Source organism: Lissotriton vulgaris, chromosome 2_1 (assembly GCF_964263255.1).
Source record: "Lissotriton vulgaris chromosome 2_1, aLisVul1.2, whole genome shotgun sequence".
NCBI lineage: Eukaryota > Metazoa > Chordata > Amphibia > Caudata > Salamandridae > Lissotriton > Lissotriton vulgaris.
Genome location: NC_141687.1, coordinates 383,164,785 through 383,179,253, shown reverse-complemented (window position 1 = coordinate 383,179,253; position 14,469 = coordinate 383,164,785). Strand labels below are relative to the sequence as shown.

The 14,469-nt window shown below is 48.4% G+C and overlaps 1 protein-coding gene across 1 annotated transcript in view; it reads right to left on the bottom strand.

The window, feature by feature from the left end:
• SCARF1 (scavenger receptor class F member 1) overlaps nt 1–12,950 on the bottom strand; it is a 300,041-nt gene extending 287,091 nt beyond the window's left edge. The window contains exon 1 of the mRNA XM_086955211.1: nt 12,348–12,950. Within this exon, the coding sequence (XP_086811337.1) occupies nt 12,348–12,463 (116 nt within the window). The 5' untranslated portion in view covers nt 12,464–12,950. The remainder of the gene's footprint in view (nt 1–12,347) is intronic.
• Between the last annotated feature and the right edge of the window lie 1,519 nt (nt 12,951–14,469).

Here is a 14,469-nt window from a genome sequence, read left to right as displayed (position 1 = left end):
GCAGAGAGTTTTAGAAAGACATGCTAAAGAGGTGTGTTTTTAGCTGCTTCATGAAGATCCGGAACTCCGTGATGTGTTGGAAAGCAGCGGGAAGTGAGTTCCAGGCAACTGCCGCTTTGACCGAGAGAGAGCTGCCACCCCGTCGGACTCTGCGGAAGCGAGGAATCACCATCCGGCGTTGGGCCGCTGAACGCAAAAGGCGTTTGGGGACATGGAAGGCAAAGCGCTTCCTAAGGTAGAGAGGGCCTACACCATGCAGCGCTCTGTGGGCCAGTATAAGCGCATTAAATTGCACCCTCTGAACTACTGGAAGCCAATGTAGCTCCCACAGATATGTGCGCGCACTAGAGCGCCCAGGGGCATTGAACAGGAGCCTAGCTGCCGCATTTTGAATAATTTGAAGCCTGTGCAGCAGATAGGCTGGCAGCCCCAGAAACAGAGCATTAGCATAATCTAATCTGGAAACAATCAGGGCGCGGGTTACCATCTCTTTTGCTGCCCTCGGGAGCAGAGGTAAAAACTTCCTGAGCATTTTTAGGGTCCTGAAACATGTGCCCGTGAGCTTTTTTATATAGTCGGAGAAGCCAAGATCCTCACTAAACCAAATGCCCAGGTTCTTTGCTGGCCCAGGTTTAGCAACCGGGCAAGGGAAGCCTGGAGGCCACAAACGAGTCCTAAAGTCCTCCGGAAACTGGCCGTAGAGAAGGACTTCCGACTTATCCTCATTGCATTTGAGGGAAGCCTAGGCCATCTATTGAAAGACCGAGGCTAAGCACCATTGAGCCGTGCCGGTGTTCAGGGCGGCATCATTCCAGGTAAAGAGTAATTGCGTATCATCTGCGTACGCAATTACCTTGGCCCCCAATTCCTCAGCCAGGTAGACAAGTGGCGGCAGGTAGATATTAAAAAGAAGGGAGCTGAGGGTCGAGCCCTGTGGCACCCCTGTCTCCAGATTCCTGACTGAAGAGGAGCATGGGGCCAAGCAGACCTGTTGAGAGCGGGAGTCCAAAAAGGATTTAATCCATTGCCAGACCAGACCCTAAACTCCTATAGCGGAGAGTCTTTCGAGCAGCCTCTGGTGGGGTACCGTATCGAAGGCGGCAGAGGTCCAGTAAAATCAAGGCCGCTCTGCCTCCTCCGTCCAGGCACTCTCTAATAGCCTCCTATATCTCCACCAGGGCGGTCTCCGTACTATAGGAGGCTCTAAAGCCTAACTGCGCTGGGTGGAGAGCTCCCGAAGTCTCAACAAAAGCCTCAAGCTGCCGGAAGACCACCTTTACACATACCTTAGCAAGTGCCGGCAGCAGTAATATTGGTCGATAGTTAACCGGCTGCAGGGGGTCAAGGGTAGGTTTCTTCAGGAGGGGCGAAAGTTTAGCACGTTTCCATTTAGAGGGAACGTGACCTAGCTGAAGTGAGGAATTGACCAGATTCACTAATATTGGGCAGACTACATCAGCTACACCCGCTAGGACCCGCGCCGGGCAAGGTTCCGCTGGGAAGCCCGACTTGAGGGCCTGTAATAGGGCCAGTATATCTGCCTCAGTGGTAGGTAAAAAAGATGAAAACACCTCCGAGCCGACTCAGGGAGTTGACAGGGGATTCAGGGGGGAGATCACTTTGGGCCCCGCCACCGAACCTACACTCTCTTGAATCTTAGCAATTTTGTTGATAAAAAAGGATGAGAACTCTTCACACCACTCGTTCGATAATGGTAGTGTGCTTTGTTCCGCACAGGGGGAGAGAAAGCTCCGCACAATTGCAAAAATTTCGTTGCTATTGTTCCGGGCCATCATAATCCTCCCGGTGAAGTGCTCGCTCTTAGCCTTTCGAATGGCTGTGTAGTATTCAGTCTGTGCTGATCGTAGGGCCATCTTAGCAGAAGCACCATGGTTCTGTCGCCAGCAGTGCTCCAACCTTTTGCAGCCCAGTTTCAGATCCCTAAGAGTGGAGGAGTACCATGGCTGCGAGGGAAGGGAGCGCTGAGTGCCGCTCCGTTTACCATTGGCACAGGACTTAACTCCCTGGCTAATCCATTGGTCAAAGCTAGCCACAGCCGCCTCTAGATCTGTGGTAGGGGAGGGGCGGGACTGACCCAGGAATTCAGAGAAAGCAGGGAGATTAACCTTCTTGTCCAATAGGCCAGAAGGCAGTGTAGCATCTCTATCAGATCGAGTATCCTCCCAGGAGAACCTGATCAGGAAGTGGTCCGTCCAGGGTGTGGGCTCAGGGTCTAAGATTGAAATAGGGAAATTAGAACAAACCAGATCGATGGGATGGCCTCCCGAATGGGTCGGGAGTGACACATGTTGGGTAAGCTGGGCGAGGAGCAGGGCCTCCGCAAGGGTCCTGGCCTCCGAGGTAGACAGCGTATCAAGGTGAATGTTAAAATCGCCTAATAAAAGGTATTTGGGGTAGCGGAGGGAACGTGGTACAATAATGTCCTCCCAAGGTTTTTAGGAAAGCTCCCGGAGGACCTGGGGGGGCGATACACCAGAGTTCCCCCTAATGTACAGTGGGGAGAGATGGTTAACACGAAATAGAGGGCCTCTCCTCCCGTCCCATCTCTCATGGCTTCACTAGTGAAGCGCCACGATTCCCTGAGCACCACTGCAATCCCACCACCTCTGCCATCGCCCCTGTCCGCCCTTGTGATTTTATAACCTCTGGTTATAGAAAGTTCCACTACTGGGGCGCTCGATTCACTGAGCCAAGTCTCTGTGATGAACAGAACATCCATCGTATCATCCGCTAGAAGCTCATAAATATCAGCTCAATGTTTGGCCATGGACCGAGCGTTAATAAGAGCTGCCTGAATTCTTAAGACGCTCTTGGTTTTGGTTGAGGGAGGTGGTAGTGGAGCTGCCAGACAGAAGTCACAAATGGGACATTTCGCGGCTAGATTATCAAAATCCACCCCATGCCCACTCGCCATATCACCAACCTTACCTACAGCCAGTAAGGCCTCCCGTGAGTAAGTAAGCTTTCTCTTGGTCCTATCTGGCAACAATTGGGCAGCATGACTGGCACTGGGCGCAGACGGGCTTGCCTCAGGCAGGAGAAGTGACTGGGCAGGAGAAGTGACGGGTCAGGAGCAGTGATGGGACAGGAGAGGCGACAGGGCAGGAGAGGCGACAGGGCAGGAGAGGCGACAGGGCAGGAAAAGCGACAGGGCAGGAAAAGCGACAGGGCAGGAAAAGCGACAGGGCAGTAGAAGTGACGGGCAGGAGAGGTAAGTGGGCAGGAGAAGTGACCAGGCAGGAGAAGTGACCGGGCAGGAGAAGTGACCAGGCGGGAGAAGTGACCGGGCGGGAGTGGTGACCGGGCACGAGAAGTGACCGGGCATGGCCCACTTCAGGGACATTACCATCAATAGTGCAGCAGGTGCAGTGGCTTTAAGCCCCAGTGGTATATCGTGCCCAAGGCACCCACATTCTGGCTGTACCTTACAGTGCAGCTAGTGGACGGGAGTGAAAACTAGAAAACATCCTGCACCCCTGCCCACTGGCTGCACAATAAATAGTTAATAGACATAGTTAATAGTGCAGCAGGTGCAGTGGCACCAGGCCCTAGGGGTAGTAGTTGCCCAGTGCACCCAAATTAAGGCTGTATGCATCCACATGTAACCAGTGGATGGGTGTGTGGGGACTCTTACTTTGCACCAGGGCCCATGGGTCACTTACTATGCTAATTGCTCCTCTTCCAGGAGCATCGCTGCTATGTTCCAGTGCCGAGAGGCCCTCTCTCCCCTGGATCATACAGCAGGGTCAAGCGCTGCAAGGGCCTATCATGGGCTTCGTCGTGCTGGACCATGGCTGCAAAACCCATGGGATGGGGTCCCGTTGGGATGTAGCTATCAGCAATGGCACAAGGGCTCAGGGATGTTAGGGATCCAATGTACCCAATTTATGGCTGTATTTAACTGGGCATCAAGTGGACGGGAGGCAAATATAATTTGCTTGCATCAGGACCTGTGGCTCCGTTGTTGATCTCCGTGCTTCTGAGCTGCGAGGCTCAGGAGAGGCTCATCCTCCCCTGGGCCACGCAGCACTGGACCGTGCTGCAAGGCGCAAGAGAAGAGGCCCCTATGAGGGGTGACGCCATCAGTAGTGGAGCACGTACAGTGGCCCTGTGGGGTTATGGTCCCAAGGCACTCTAATTATGGTGTATTTTACTGTCCAGCCAGTGAACAGGGCTAGGGTGACAACTTGCATTCCTATATCAAAATGGTAACGTCACTGACCCCCTCACCTGGGCCTCTCATCCATGGTCCTGCACTGCGAGGCCCAGGGGAGGCGGCCTTATCCACTGGGCCTCGCAGCGATGGTCCTGTGTTGAGAAGACTTTGTCTGTAAGACCCAGGGAATGAAGCCGCTCTCATCAATAGTGCAGCAGTTGCAGTGGCACCAGAGCCCAGGGGTTTTCAGGGCCCAATGCACCCAACTTATAGCTGCATTTTACTGATCCGCCGGTGGACGGGGCAACACTTTTCCTTTGCATGCAGCGAGGCCCATGACACTATTTCTATGCCCATGTCCCCTGTCTCATCATGGGCGGAATCTTTGAGTTCATCTCATACATTTGTTCAATACTTGGATGGCATTCCGTGGTTTTTACTTACTGTACAATTACTCTCAGGGACCAACTTTATGCACATCTGTATTGTTCCTGCTCAGATAGGAACAGTCCAGCCATGCTATGTTATGTTCTCTATCAATGGAAATGCAAGCGACCCCAGACTGGTCTCAACCTTGTTAGGCCTCTCCAGTGAGGTGCACATTATATCGTACTACCCGCTGAGCCACAGGGCCCTCATGTGGGCATATCCGTTGCAATCTGGGAATTTCACAGAGAAGCAAAACGTGAAGGTTGGAATGTTTTAATACATTTTATCCAATGGTAATAACTTCAGAAAGCATTCCAGATCATCATTGTTTAGGTCAATGTACTAAGGACTAGGGACAACCTTGTAAATAAATAAATAAATAGGCAGATCAGCCTTGCTCCTCCTGTAGAAAAAATACGAGCTTTTGCTCCTTTGTCGATTTTTTCTTCTGGCCCTTTTCGAATGGATTTGATGTCGGATGCTGGATTTAACTGCAGTCCTCATTAAAGTGGGGTACCTACCTGCAAGTGTGTCTTCATTTGAGGGCAACCTTTTATGTGGATATACACATAAATATATATATATCCTTTCACACCTACATACAATGATGTATCCCAATTCTGCAGCACACCTGGAAAGGGTTCAAGTGTAATGAAACAGTGCTGGGAGCCTGTCTCACTAATTGGCCCATTTCCTTGGCCGTCAGAGTGCTGGATTGTGGCCTCAAGGCCCATGAAAGGGCAGTCAGCCCTCTAGGGATGCAACTTGCCCAGTTATTATTGACATGGTCACTATGTTCATGTCTAAACCAGAAGAAAAAAATCGACCAAGGAGTGGTTTCTTGTCTTGTGAGCAGAGTCCATGGTTCTCCATTTTAATTACCCTGAGTATGTAAATGTTCAAAAGCATCTGCAGGATCCGCCCATTAGGCCACACCCCATTTCCCTTAGTTGTTAGCAACAGTCTTCCTGCCTTTTCCTACGTTGATGTACAGCAATAGGCCTCCGAGGCGCATTTCCTGCCGATTGTGATGACGTGTTCTTGATGTAGAGGAACTTTTAGGACATCTCCGCCATACAAAGAAGTACTTACTGCATATAGTTAGGAGAAACTACTCTTGTTTGGTGGAGATTCCCCTCTTTGTATTCTCATCCTCTTCTCTAGACGAGGATTCAGGTTATCACAAATTTGTGGATCAAGACGCTTGAGGAACAATCACATTGCTGAAATGACATGCACACAAGGTCACTAGAGACATTTCCTTGTGGTTCATTACGCAGCTGTAGTATAGAATATGCACTAGGTATTACCCAACAAGGTAGCACTTACTAATTAACCAGTAGAAAGTACTCTAGTTCGGTAGACTTTTTCTGCAAAACTGTGGACTCTTGTTGGATAAAGGGGCAGGTGAGATTCTGTTATCGTCCAGTCACTCACACCACTACTGACACACAGACATTCAGACACCCACCCACACACCCTCAAAACCACTAGCACATACACTCACAAACCCATACAAGCACTCATACAGCCACTCACACACCCCCATAACCACTCACACACCTACTCAGACCCATACAGCCACTTACACACCCAGAAAACTATTCACACACCCACTCATATCAACATACAGATGCATTCAGCCACTAACACACCCATTCACAGACCCATACAGTCAATCACACACTCACTCACAGACCTATACAGCCACTCACAAAACCTGTCACATACCCGCACAGCTACTCACACCCGCTCACAGTCCTATACAGCTACTCACACAGCCACTCACACAGCCACTCACACACCCACTCACCGACCCATACAGCCACTCACACACCTACAAAACCACTCACACACCCACACACAGATCCATACAACCACTCACACACCCACCCACTCAACCACCTATACAGTCACTCACGCACGCACTCTCAAGGGTTACAGTTAGGAAATCAAATTTTAAAAGCCTTCAAATTCACCAAAAAAACACAAAGGTTACAGGGACGTTATAGTTAGGAAACAACATTAAAAAACTAGAAATTCACACACAAAAAATTACTGGGACGTTATAGTTAGGCTAAGATTCCACTTGTACAAAACCAGTGAAATTCATCAGTTATAGTTACCTGAGCTAACTGGAACATATGCCCCCCGCAATGCACTGCGTATGACCTTACAGATCACATCACTCATGACATGGTCAGTGACATCACTGATAGAAACTCAAGTTACATCATCCACAGAACCACTCACACACCCATACAACCACTCACACACCCACTCACAGATGTATACAAGCACTCACACACCCACTCACAGATGTATACAAGCACTCACACACCCATACAAGCACTCACATACCCATACAACCACTCACCCACAAAACCACTCCGTGACACATACACGCACTCACACACCCTCGTACACACCCAAACAACCACTCATACAAGCACTCGCACACCCACACACCTACTCAGACACCTACTCACACACCCATAACGCCACTCATACAACTACTCACACACCCATTCATACAACCAGAAAAGCACTCACAAACCCATTCAAGACTCATACAGCCACTCACATAGCCACTGACAGACCTATAGAGCTACTCACACACCCAGTGGCAGATCCATACAGCCACTCTCACACAACCATACAGCAACTCCAACGCCCACTCACACATTGATACAGTCAGAAAGCCACTCAGATGGCATGTTACAAACAGTATCACTCAGTAGTACAGAAAGAATAGTAATGTATCTTATGCGATAGCTTAATATAGATAGGTAAGTCTCAGAAATGTTTGTCATCAGTGATGTCATTTGAGATGTCATCAGTGATGTCACTGACCATGGCATGAGTGATGTCATATGTAAGGTCATAAGCAGTGCATTGTGGGGGTGTAAGTAGTAGTTAGCACTGGTAACTATAACTGCTGAATTTCACTGGTTTTGTACGACTGAAATCTGAGCCTAACTATAAAGTCCCTGTAACCTTTGTTTTTTTCAGTGAATATATATCTCAAAACTGTTAACTGAATCTACATCATGCTAATTTACAAACGAAACTGTACTCTGGAACCACCTAAATGTATACTAATAATTACAATTAGAACTTTTAAAGGCCTCAGAGCGGTTGGATAGGGGTCTTGTCACTATGGATCAGGGCCCATGACCCCTTTTTGCATACTTATCATTGTGTTCTGGTAGTTTCACATTTAAGTATGTAAATTTGGGCAGAAAAATCCCACAATGCTAATTGCTGTCAAAGAAAACTCAAAAAAATAATGCTTAGTTTGCACAGAACTCTGCTGCCCTTTCTCTTGGTCTGACTGGTGTTTTATAATCTTTCAAATAAAAAGCTAGGTGCATCAGAACTCAGAATGTATATGACCCTGCTGGCCAACATCGTCAGTTCCCACGGTCTCAACATAATTTCCTACACAGACGAGAACCAACTCATCCTCTCACTCACCGACAACACCACCACCACCACCACTAGAACCAACTTTCACAGATGCATGACAAATGTCGCCAACTGGATGAAGAACAAATGCCTGCAGCTGAACACAGAGAAGATGGAAAGACTGATCTTTGGCAACAGCAGCAACACATGGAACGACTCCTAGTTGCCACAGACCTAGGACCCACATTCAGTCCCTCCAACCACGCCAGAAACCTCGGAATCATCATTGACAACAAGCTCACTGTGAAATCACAGATCAATGCCATCTCTGCCTGCTTCCTTAGTCTGCGCATGCTAAGTAAGATTTCAAGTGGCTACCCCTACACATGAGATGCACAGTGACAAGCCCTCATCACCAGCTGACTGGCCTATGGCAATGCCCTCTAATTTGGAATCGCCACACAGCTTCTACAGAAACTTCAGACCATCCAGAACACCACAGCCAGACTCATCCTTGGCCTTCCCTGATGAAACCACATCACACCCCACCTCAGGAAACTCCACTGGTGACCGTACAGAAGAGATGCCAATTCAGGCTGCTGACCAATGCACACAAGGCTCTACACTACTAAGGACCCGCTTACATTAACCACTGCCTGAACTTCCACCAAACACCGAGAAGACTACACTCTGCCTAACTTTCACTTGCCGATACTTCCCGCTCCTACTGAAGCGGAAGTGGAGGATGCTCTTTCTCCCACGTCGCAGCAAAGACCTGGAACAGCCTCCCCACTCACCTCTGGACCATCACCTCACTTCTGGAATTGCAAATGTCTCTCAATACCTGGGTGTTCGAATAAGCCTCCGGGGCCTGCAAGTGCCAGGATAGCCTATCGGGTGATTTGCTGCGCTTTATAAAGCCTGATTGATTGCAGTGGTGTCTGCCATTTACTGAGGGTGGTGAGGTGGGGTAGGGGGGAAGGGTGGGCACAATAAATACATAAAACACTTACCTTGAGACGCAAAGTCCGCCTCCACAGGTCGTCTCTCTTCTGTGGGACCCAGCCAGCTCTCCTAACCAATCCTGGTGCTGCCGTTGCCAGCATGAGAGCAGCAATAGGATTGGTTGAAGCAACCTCACTCCGCGCTCTCAAGAGCACTGGAGGCCCTTGCTTTCTCTAACCCAGCTGTCCAAAACAGCTGGGTTACAAAAGTTTAAAATGAGCATGTCTGGCTGGCCGTCGCAAGACGGCCGGCCAAAGAGACATGCGCATTTTAAAGTGCACAGCTCCCTGCTGCCATTCGGCAGCACTGGCCTGCCCCGTCCTCTCACTCAGTTCAGGATGGGTGGTTGCTGAAAAATAAAATGGTAATAAATAAACTTTATTACCATTTTACTCTGGCCTGTTGGGGCGACGCTCCTCCACTCAAATGGAGGAGGTGCCCCATATTGATTAAGAGTCATCTCACTAGATCCCTTTACTTAATTTTACAGGGACTTCAGTGATACCGTTAATAAAAGTCAGGCTATTTTCAAATGTTCTACTTACTTTTTATATTGTTCACGCTCAGAAACGTTCTGTGCCATTTAACGTGACTTCTACTGTGAATGTAGGACACCATCCTGAAATTGGAGTCCGCAGTGGCTCCCCTAAAGGCCACCCTACATACTGCGGCATGACTCTTTAGGACCTGAAGAAATATGATCACATTATCCCGTCCTTATGGAGCTGCACAGGCTGCTCTCAGCAGCCCTCACCACCCTCATAAACTGCATCATCTACATAGCCATCATGACTGGCACCCCTGCTTACTGAGATTCTAAATTCACTATCTCCAGTGGCTCTTCACACACCCACAGCCAGGGAACTTTCTGAAGATAGGCAACAATGTGCAAGAAATAAAATCAGTGCATCTTTGCACTGAGGATCTGGAACAAGATCCCTGTATCCTTCTCGAAAGCGCCAACAGAGCTTCAGTTTAGGAAACAGATCAATAGTCCGTTCTTTAAAGAACACTGCACAGCGGAGAAACCCCACAAAATAAGCATATGCGCCAGATACCCTGTTAAGGATACACCCACAACTCAGTAAGTAGGAATCCACTACCTGGGTGGCTTTTTGGGTGGAAGTTAATTTTATCACTTTGGGAGATTTGTACATTAACCATAAGTCCACTACTTTTGAGGAGTTGCAGCACGGTGTCCTAATTTCAGCTGGTCGGTTCCTAGTGTTCAGGTCACTGGTGCAATACCTGAAATCCACTTGGAACAGGGGAGATGAGGCACCATCCCCCACATAACATGCTGCAAAGTATCTTGACACATGGTGAGACCAGGACAGCTATAACAGTGCTGTATACAAGCTTAATTACATAATCTAAGCTAGATATCTCCACTTTAAATGGAGCATGGGAGGGGCGATTTCCCTCCTAAACACTTGACTACCTCTTGAAAGGTTCCAGACATGCCAGATTTTAGAGTGTACCATATATGATACCTGATAGAGGGTATCTGCCACAGAGGCTGCTGCACAGATCATCCCGGCATTGCCAGGCTGCTGTGCCATATGTTGCAATCCGAAAGTGGAGTTAGTACAGATGTTCTAAAGTTGGCCAGATCCCAAACACTACTGGGAAGTGGTGTGGGTACTTGTTAAAGAAACTACTGGGTGACACGATGACAATGTCCTTACAAGAGTCTCTTGTGCTTGTTTTAAGACTGAAGCCTACTAGGCTTGAGAATAGGTTTGGTGATGTGGCTCATCTTCTGGCCAAGCGACAGATGGCCGTATCTTGGAGGGGAAGCTCTCCCCTCCTCGCTTGGCAGTTGGATAAGAGAACTGCTTAAGTGGACAGGGGCAGCAAGTGAAACTCTGGCCTCCTCGCGGAATAAACCAAGGAATGTGATAAGATGAATATTATTTTGAAAGACAAGACAGGCAAAAAAACACTGAGGTAGTAGGCTTGAAATTAAAAAGAGGTAACACAATGCATCAAAAAAAGAGTGCATGGACCTAGACAATCTGCAAAGGCGAGGTGTGTGGACGCAATATGGATCCTTTCTGCTGAATGAATCCCTCGGATAGTGCCTGGGTGTTGTTGTAATTCTAAGAGTGGGAAAACTATTACGACTGGAATAGACAGATACAGGGCACCTGTCAATGGGTTTCATGGAAGGGGCTTCTGCTTACCCCCGACTAGAAATGTGTGTTAATTCTGTGGAAACTACTAACATTGTGATGGTTAATTGATTGGACATTTCATGCCTTGTCAATTTCTCAATGCGAAATTTATAGTTTTATTGCCTTATAAGTGAATGAAGACCATGGAAATGTGAAGTTGAATCTCATGAAGAAAATCAATAAAATGCAAATACATTTAAAAAACACTCGTGATGCAGTAGCAGTCCACAAACTAGCCACACCTCCTAACATATGTTGACTATATATTTGTCTTTGCCCTGTACAGATCTCCGCTGCCTTTCAGTTACAATATACATATCAGATTCATACATAACAAGGTACTAATCAGGAAAAAATGTTAACATTGGAGTAAAGACACGTTTTGGAGAAATGTCGGCCAAGCTTTTCCTTCGAGGGTGACTAACACCATGTTTTTCCACTTAAAAGAACTTTAAAACATATATACTTATTTTACTCTGGTTACATATTATATTTTCATTGTTGACAGCTCTCTGCCGCAAAAAAGTTGTTTCTTGCAAAATCGCTTCAAGAATGGCTTTGGGCCAATAGTCATTTGACGCACTTAACATGATTTCACTTCCTGTGATGTCATGTTGTATGCATATTAGAGGGGCTTCGCACTTTCCCGTTCTGCCCCTGGCCCCCCAACCCTAGAACGGCCCTAGTAACAGCGTCCAACCAAGGAAAAGTCTAGCATGCTTATTGATGGTGACTGTTAGATATGCCAGACTGGGTAAGGAGCATGGAGCAATGTTTTTTTCTCTACACTGGACGGCCCTTTCATGGAACGTGAGGCTGTGGAATACCTCCACTGTGAGGAGCTCAACCTCTATAGGCCCAAGGTTATGACCCATAGTGGCAAGGCTGCATCTCGAACACACACGTGTGTCTGTCTGGGTTCCCAGTCAGTAACATGCACACCTTCTTCCTTCTCAGGTTCCCAGTCACAGACAGGCATTCTACCAGGCGAGGTTCTCTGCTGCTGGTCACAGATGCATGCGCCATCTTCCTCGTCAGACACACATTCCTTAAGCTGACAGACATACTCCTGTAGCAGACTGTCCCCAGCACACACACTGCTCCAGGCCTATCTGGCAGACACAGCTCTAACAGACGCGTGGAGTACATACCCGTCGGCCAGGCACACGTTCCTCCCGTTGGGGTCCAGCTTCTGTGTAGACCCTGCCAGGCCCGGCCCAAGCCTGAGGCCCAGCAGCGCCAGCAGCAAGGTCGGCTCAAGCCCCATCTTCTCCTGGTCCTCACGGGCGGTGGAAGGCCTCAGAGGGCGAGCTGCGGGCCTCGCCCTCCCTCTCCGCTCGACCTCCACGGCCACTCAGGTCCGCTGCTCCCCCGCGGCCATTCGACTCCACTCACTGTGGATGCGTCTCCTGCACTGTCCGCCGGAGGTCCTCTGGAACACAATGTGCCTTTTGCTTTTTCCTCCCTCCAGGTGGTTCACGTCTTCCTCTCGCGCTTCTTCCCACTCAGCTTTGACCGTCTACGCACCTCTCTCCCCAGCCTACCCTTTAACCCCCTTAATGCCACTTATTGTCACTCTATGCCCCCACCCGCCATTTGTCTGCATTTTTTTCTCTCCCTTCGCTGGGCCTTCTCTCCCTCGGTACTACCCCCTGTTCTCTATCCCTACCCACACTCTCTCACTCTACTTTTTTCGCTTCTACCTCCCTGGCCGCAAATCCACCTAAACCCCTCGTGTGCTCGCGCCGGGACTCGCTGCCTCTCCCTGGTCTCAGTTCCTCTCTTGCTTCTTCCTGAGGAAATGAAAGGCGGACACAGAAACAATCCATTCTGCCTTAGGTTGAGGGTGGGTGGGGCATCATCCAGTGGGTGAAGGAGGGTGTGCGCGCGAGTAAAGGGCATCTGCTCGCGCCAGCTGATACAGTGTAGGGGAATCAGGGCAATAGACGAAAGTTGGGGGCAAAATGTCTTTTAAAAATGCAATATTCTTACTCGAAATTCAGATGTCTATTCTACAGAAGGTTTGTAAATATGCAGATGCAGTTTCCACAACGACTGTCCATTGCCCGATGGTATGTCTGGGCTGCCTTGATGCCCTGTTGCTCTCTGGCTGCCACGCATTGAGTGAGATATAACCTTGCGATGGGGGGAGTCAGAGCGGTCCCGGCGCCTCAAAAGTCTGTTCCTTAAATAGCCCCATTCCAGGCCATGTCCCATGTGCTTGAGAAAGCTGACAGCACAGATGTGTTCTATGAACCCTAATGAAAGCTAGGAAAATGCCCCTTCCTTGTTAAGCTGGTGAAATACAGCCCGGGTCGGACTGGAACAAAAAAATAGACCCATGCACCAACATTAAAGTGCCTCACTATTAGCGAAGCAGATAGCTAAAAGCGGCCCACGATTGCAAATCAGGGCCGTTTTGAACTTGTAAAGACACAATGTATGTCTATTTTGCACTGCAAGGTATAAGATACTGCATGTATTTATGATTGCTGCAGGCATGGTTGTTTATCATGTCAGGAAAATCAACAGTAAAAACAAGTCCACTTGCCCACTTGGCCATAAAACAGACCCACAAACTGCAAAACAAAGTCCCTCACACAGGTCTGTCAGAGCAGCCTATAGGGAAGTGCCTGATTGCTATAGGACAGTCCCAAACGGAATACAGCCTTTATTACAGTGAACAGCATCCTCAGAGCTACAAACAGCTACACCCCTACCACGGTCCCTACATTTGACCTTGGCCAACGAAAAAGTAAACACTTAAAATTCTCAAAGGTCTGGCTTATGAATGGAAGTGCCTCTTCTGGCATTGATGGATTTAGGCACTCAATAAGTCATTATGCATGCACTATTTCACTCATTTGTGCATTCATGCATCTATTCATCAATCTATATATGCATTCATTTTTTAAAAATTATTTTTATTTATTCAACTGGTCTCTCCATCCAGATACACCGTGATTATAAGTCATGTTTTACATAGCCTCCGCTTCAGGGAAAGCAAAAATGTACAAATGTGGTGGAGGGCACATACATCAAAAAGGTTATCACATTGCAAATATTCACATCCTTAACTCTCCTGAATCAGTGTTCCCACTCCCTCACCCATTACTAGGATCTATACTTCTCCCATGGGTTCCTTATCTTTTCCCACGTCTTTGGGCAGCCTCTACTCTTATAAATACCTTTTTCTGCCAGTCGGCATCAGTCCATGTCCAGTATCCAGCTGGAGAGTTTTGGTGGATCTTGTGCCCCCCACCGTCATGCAAT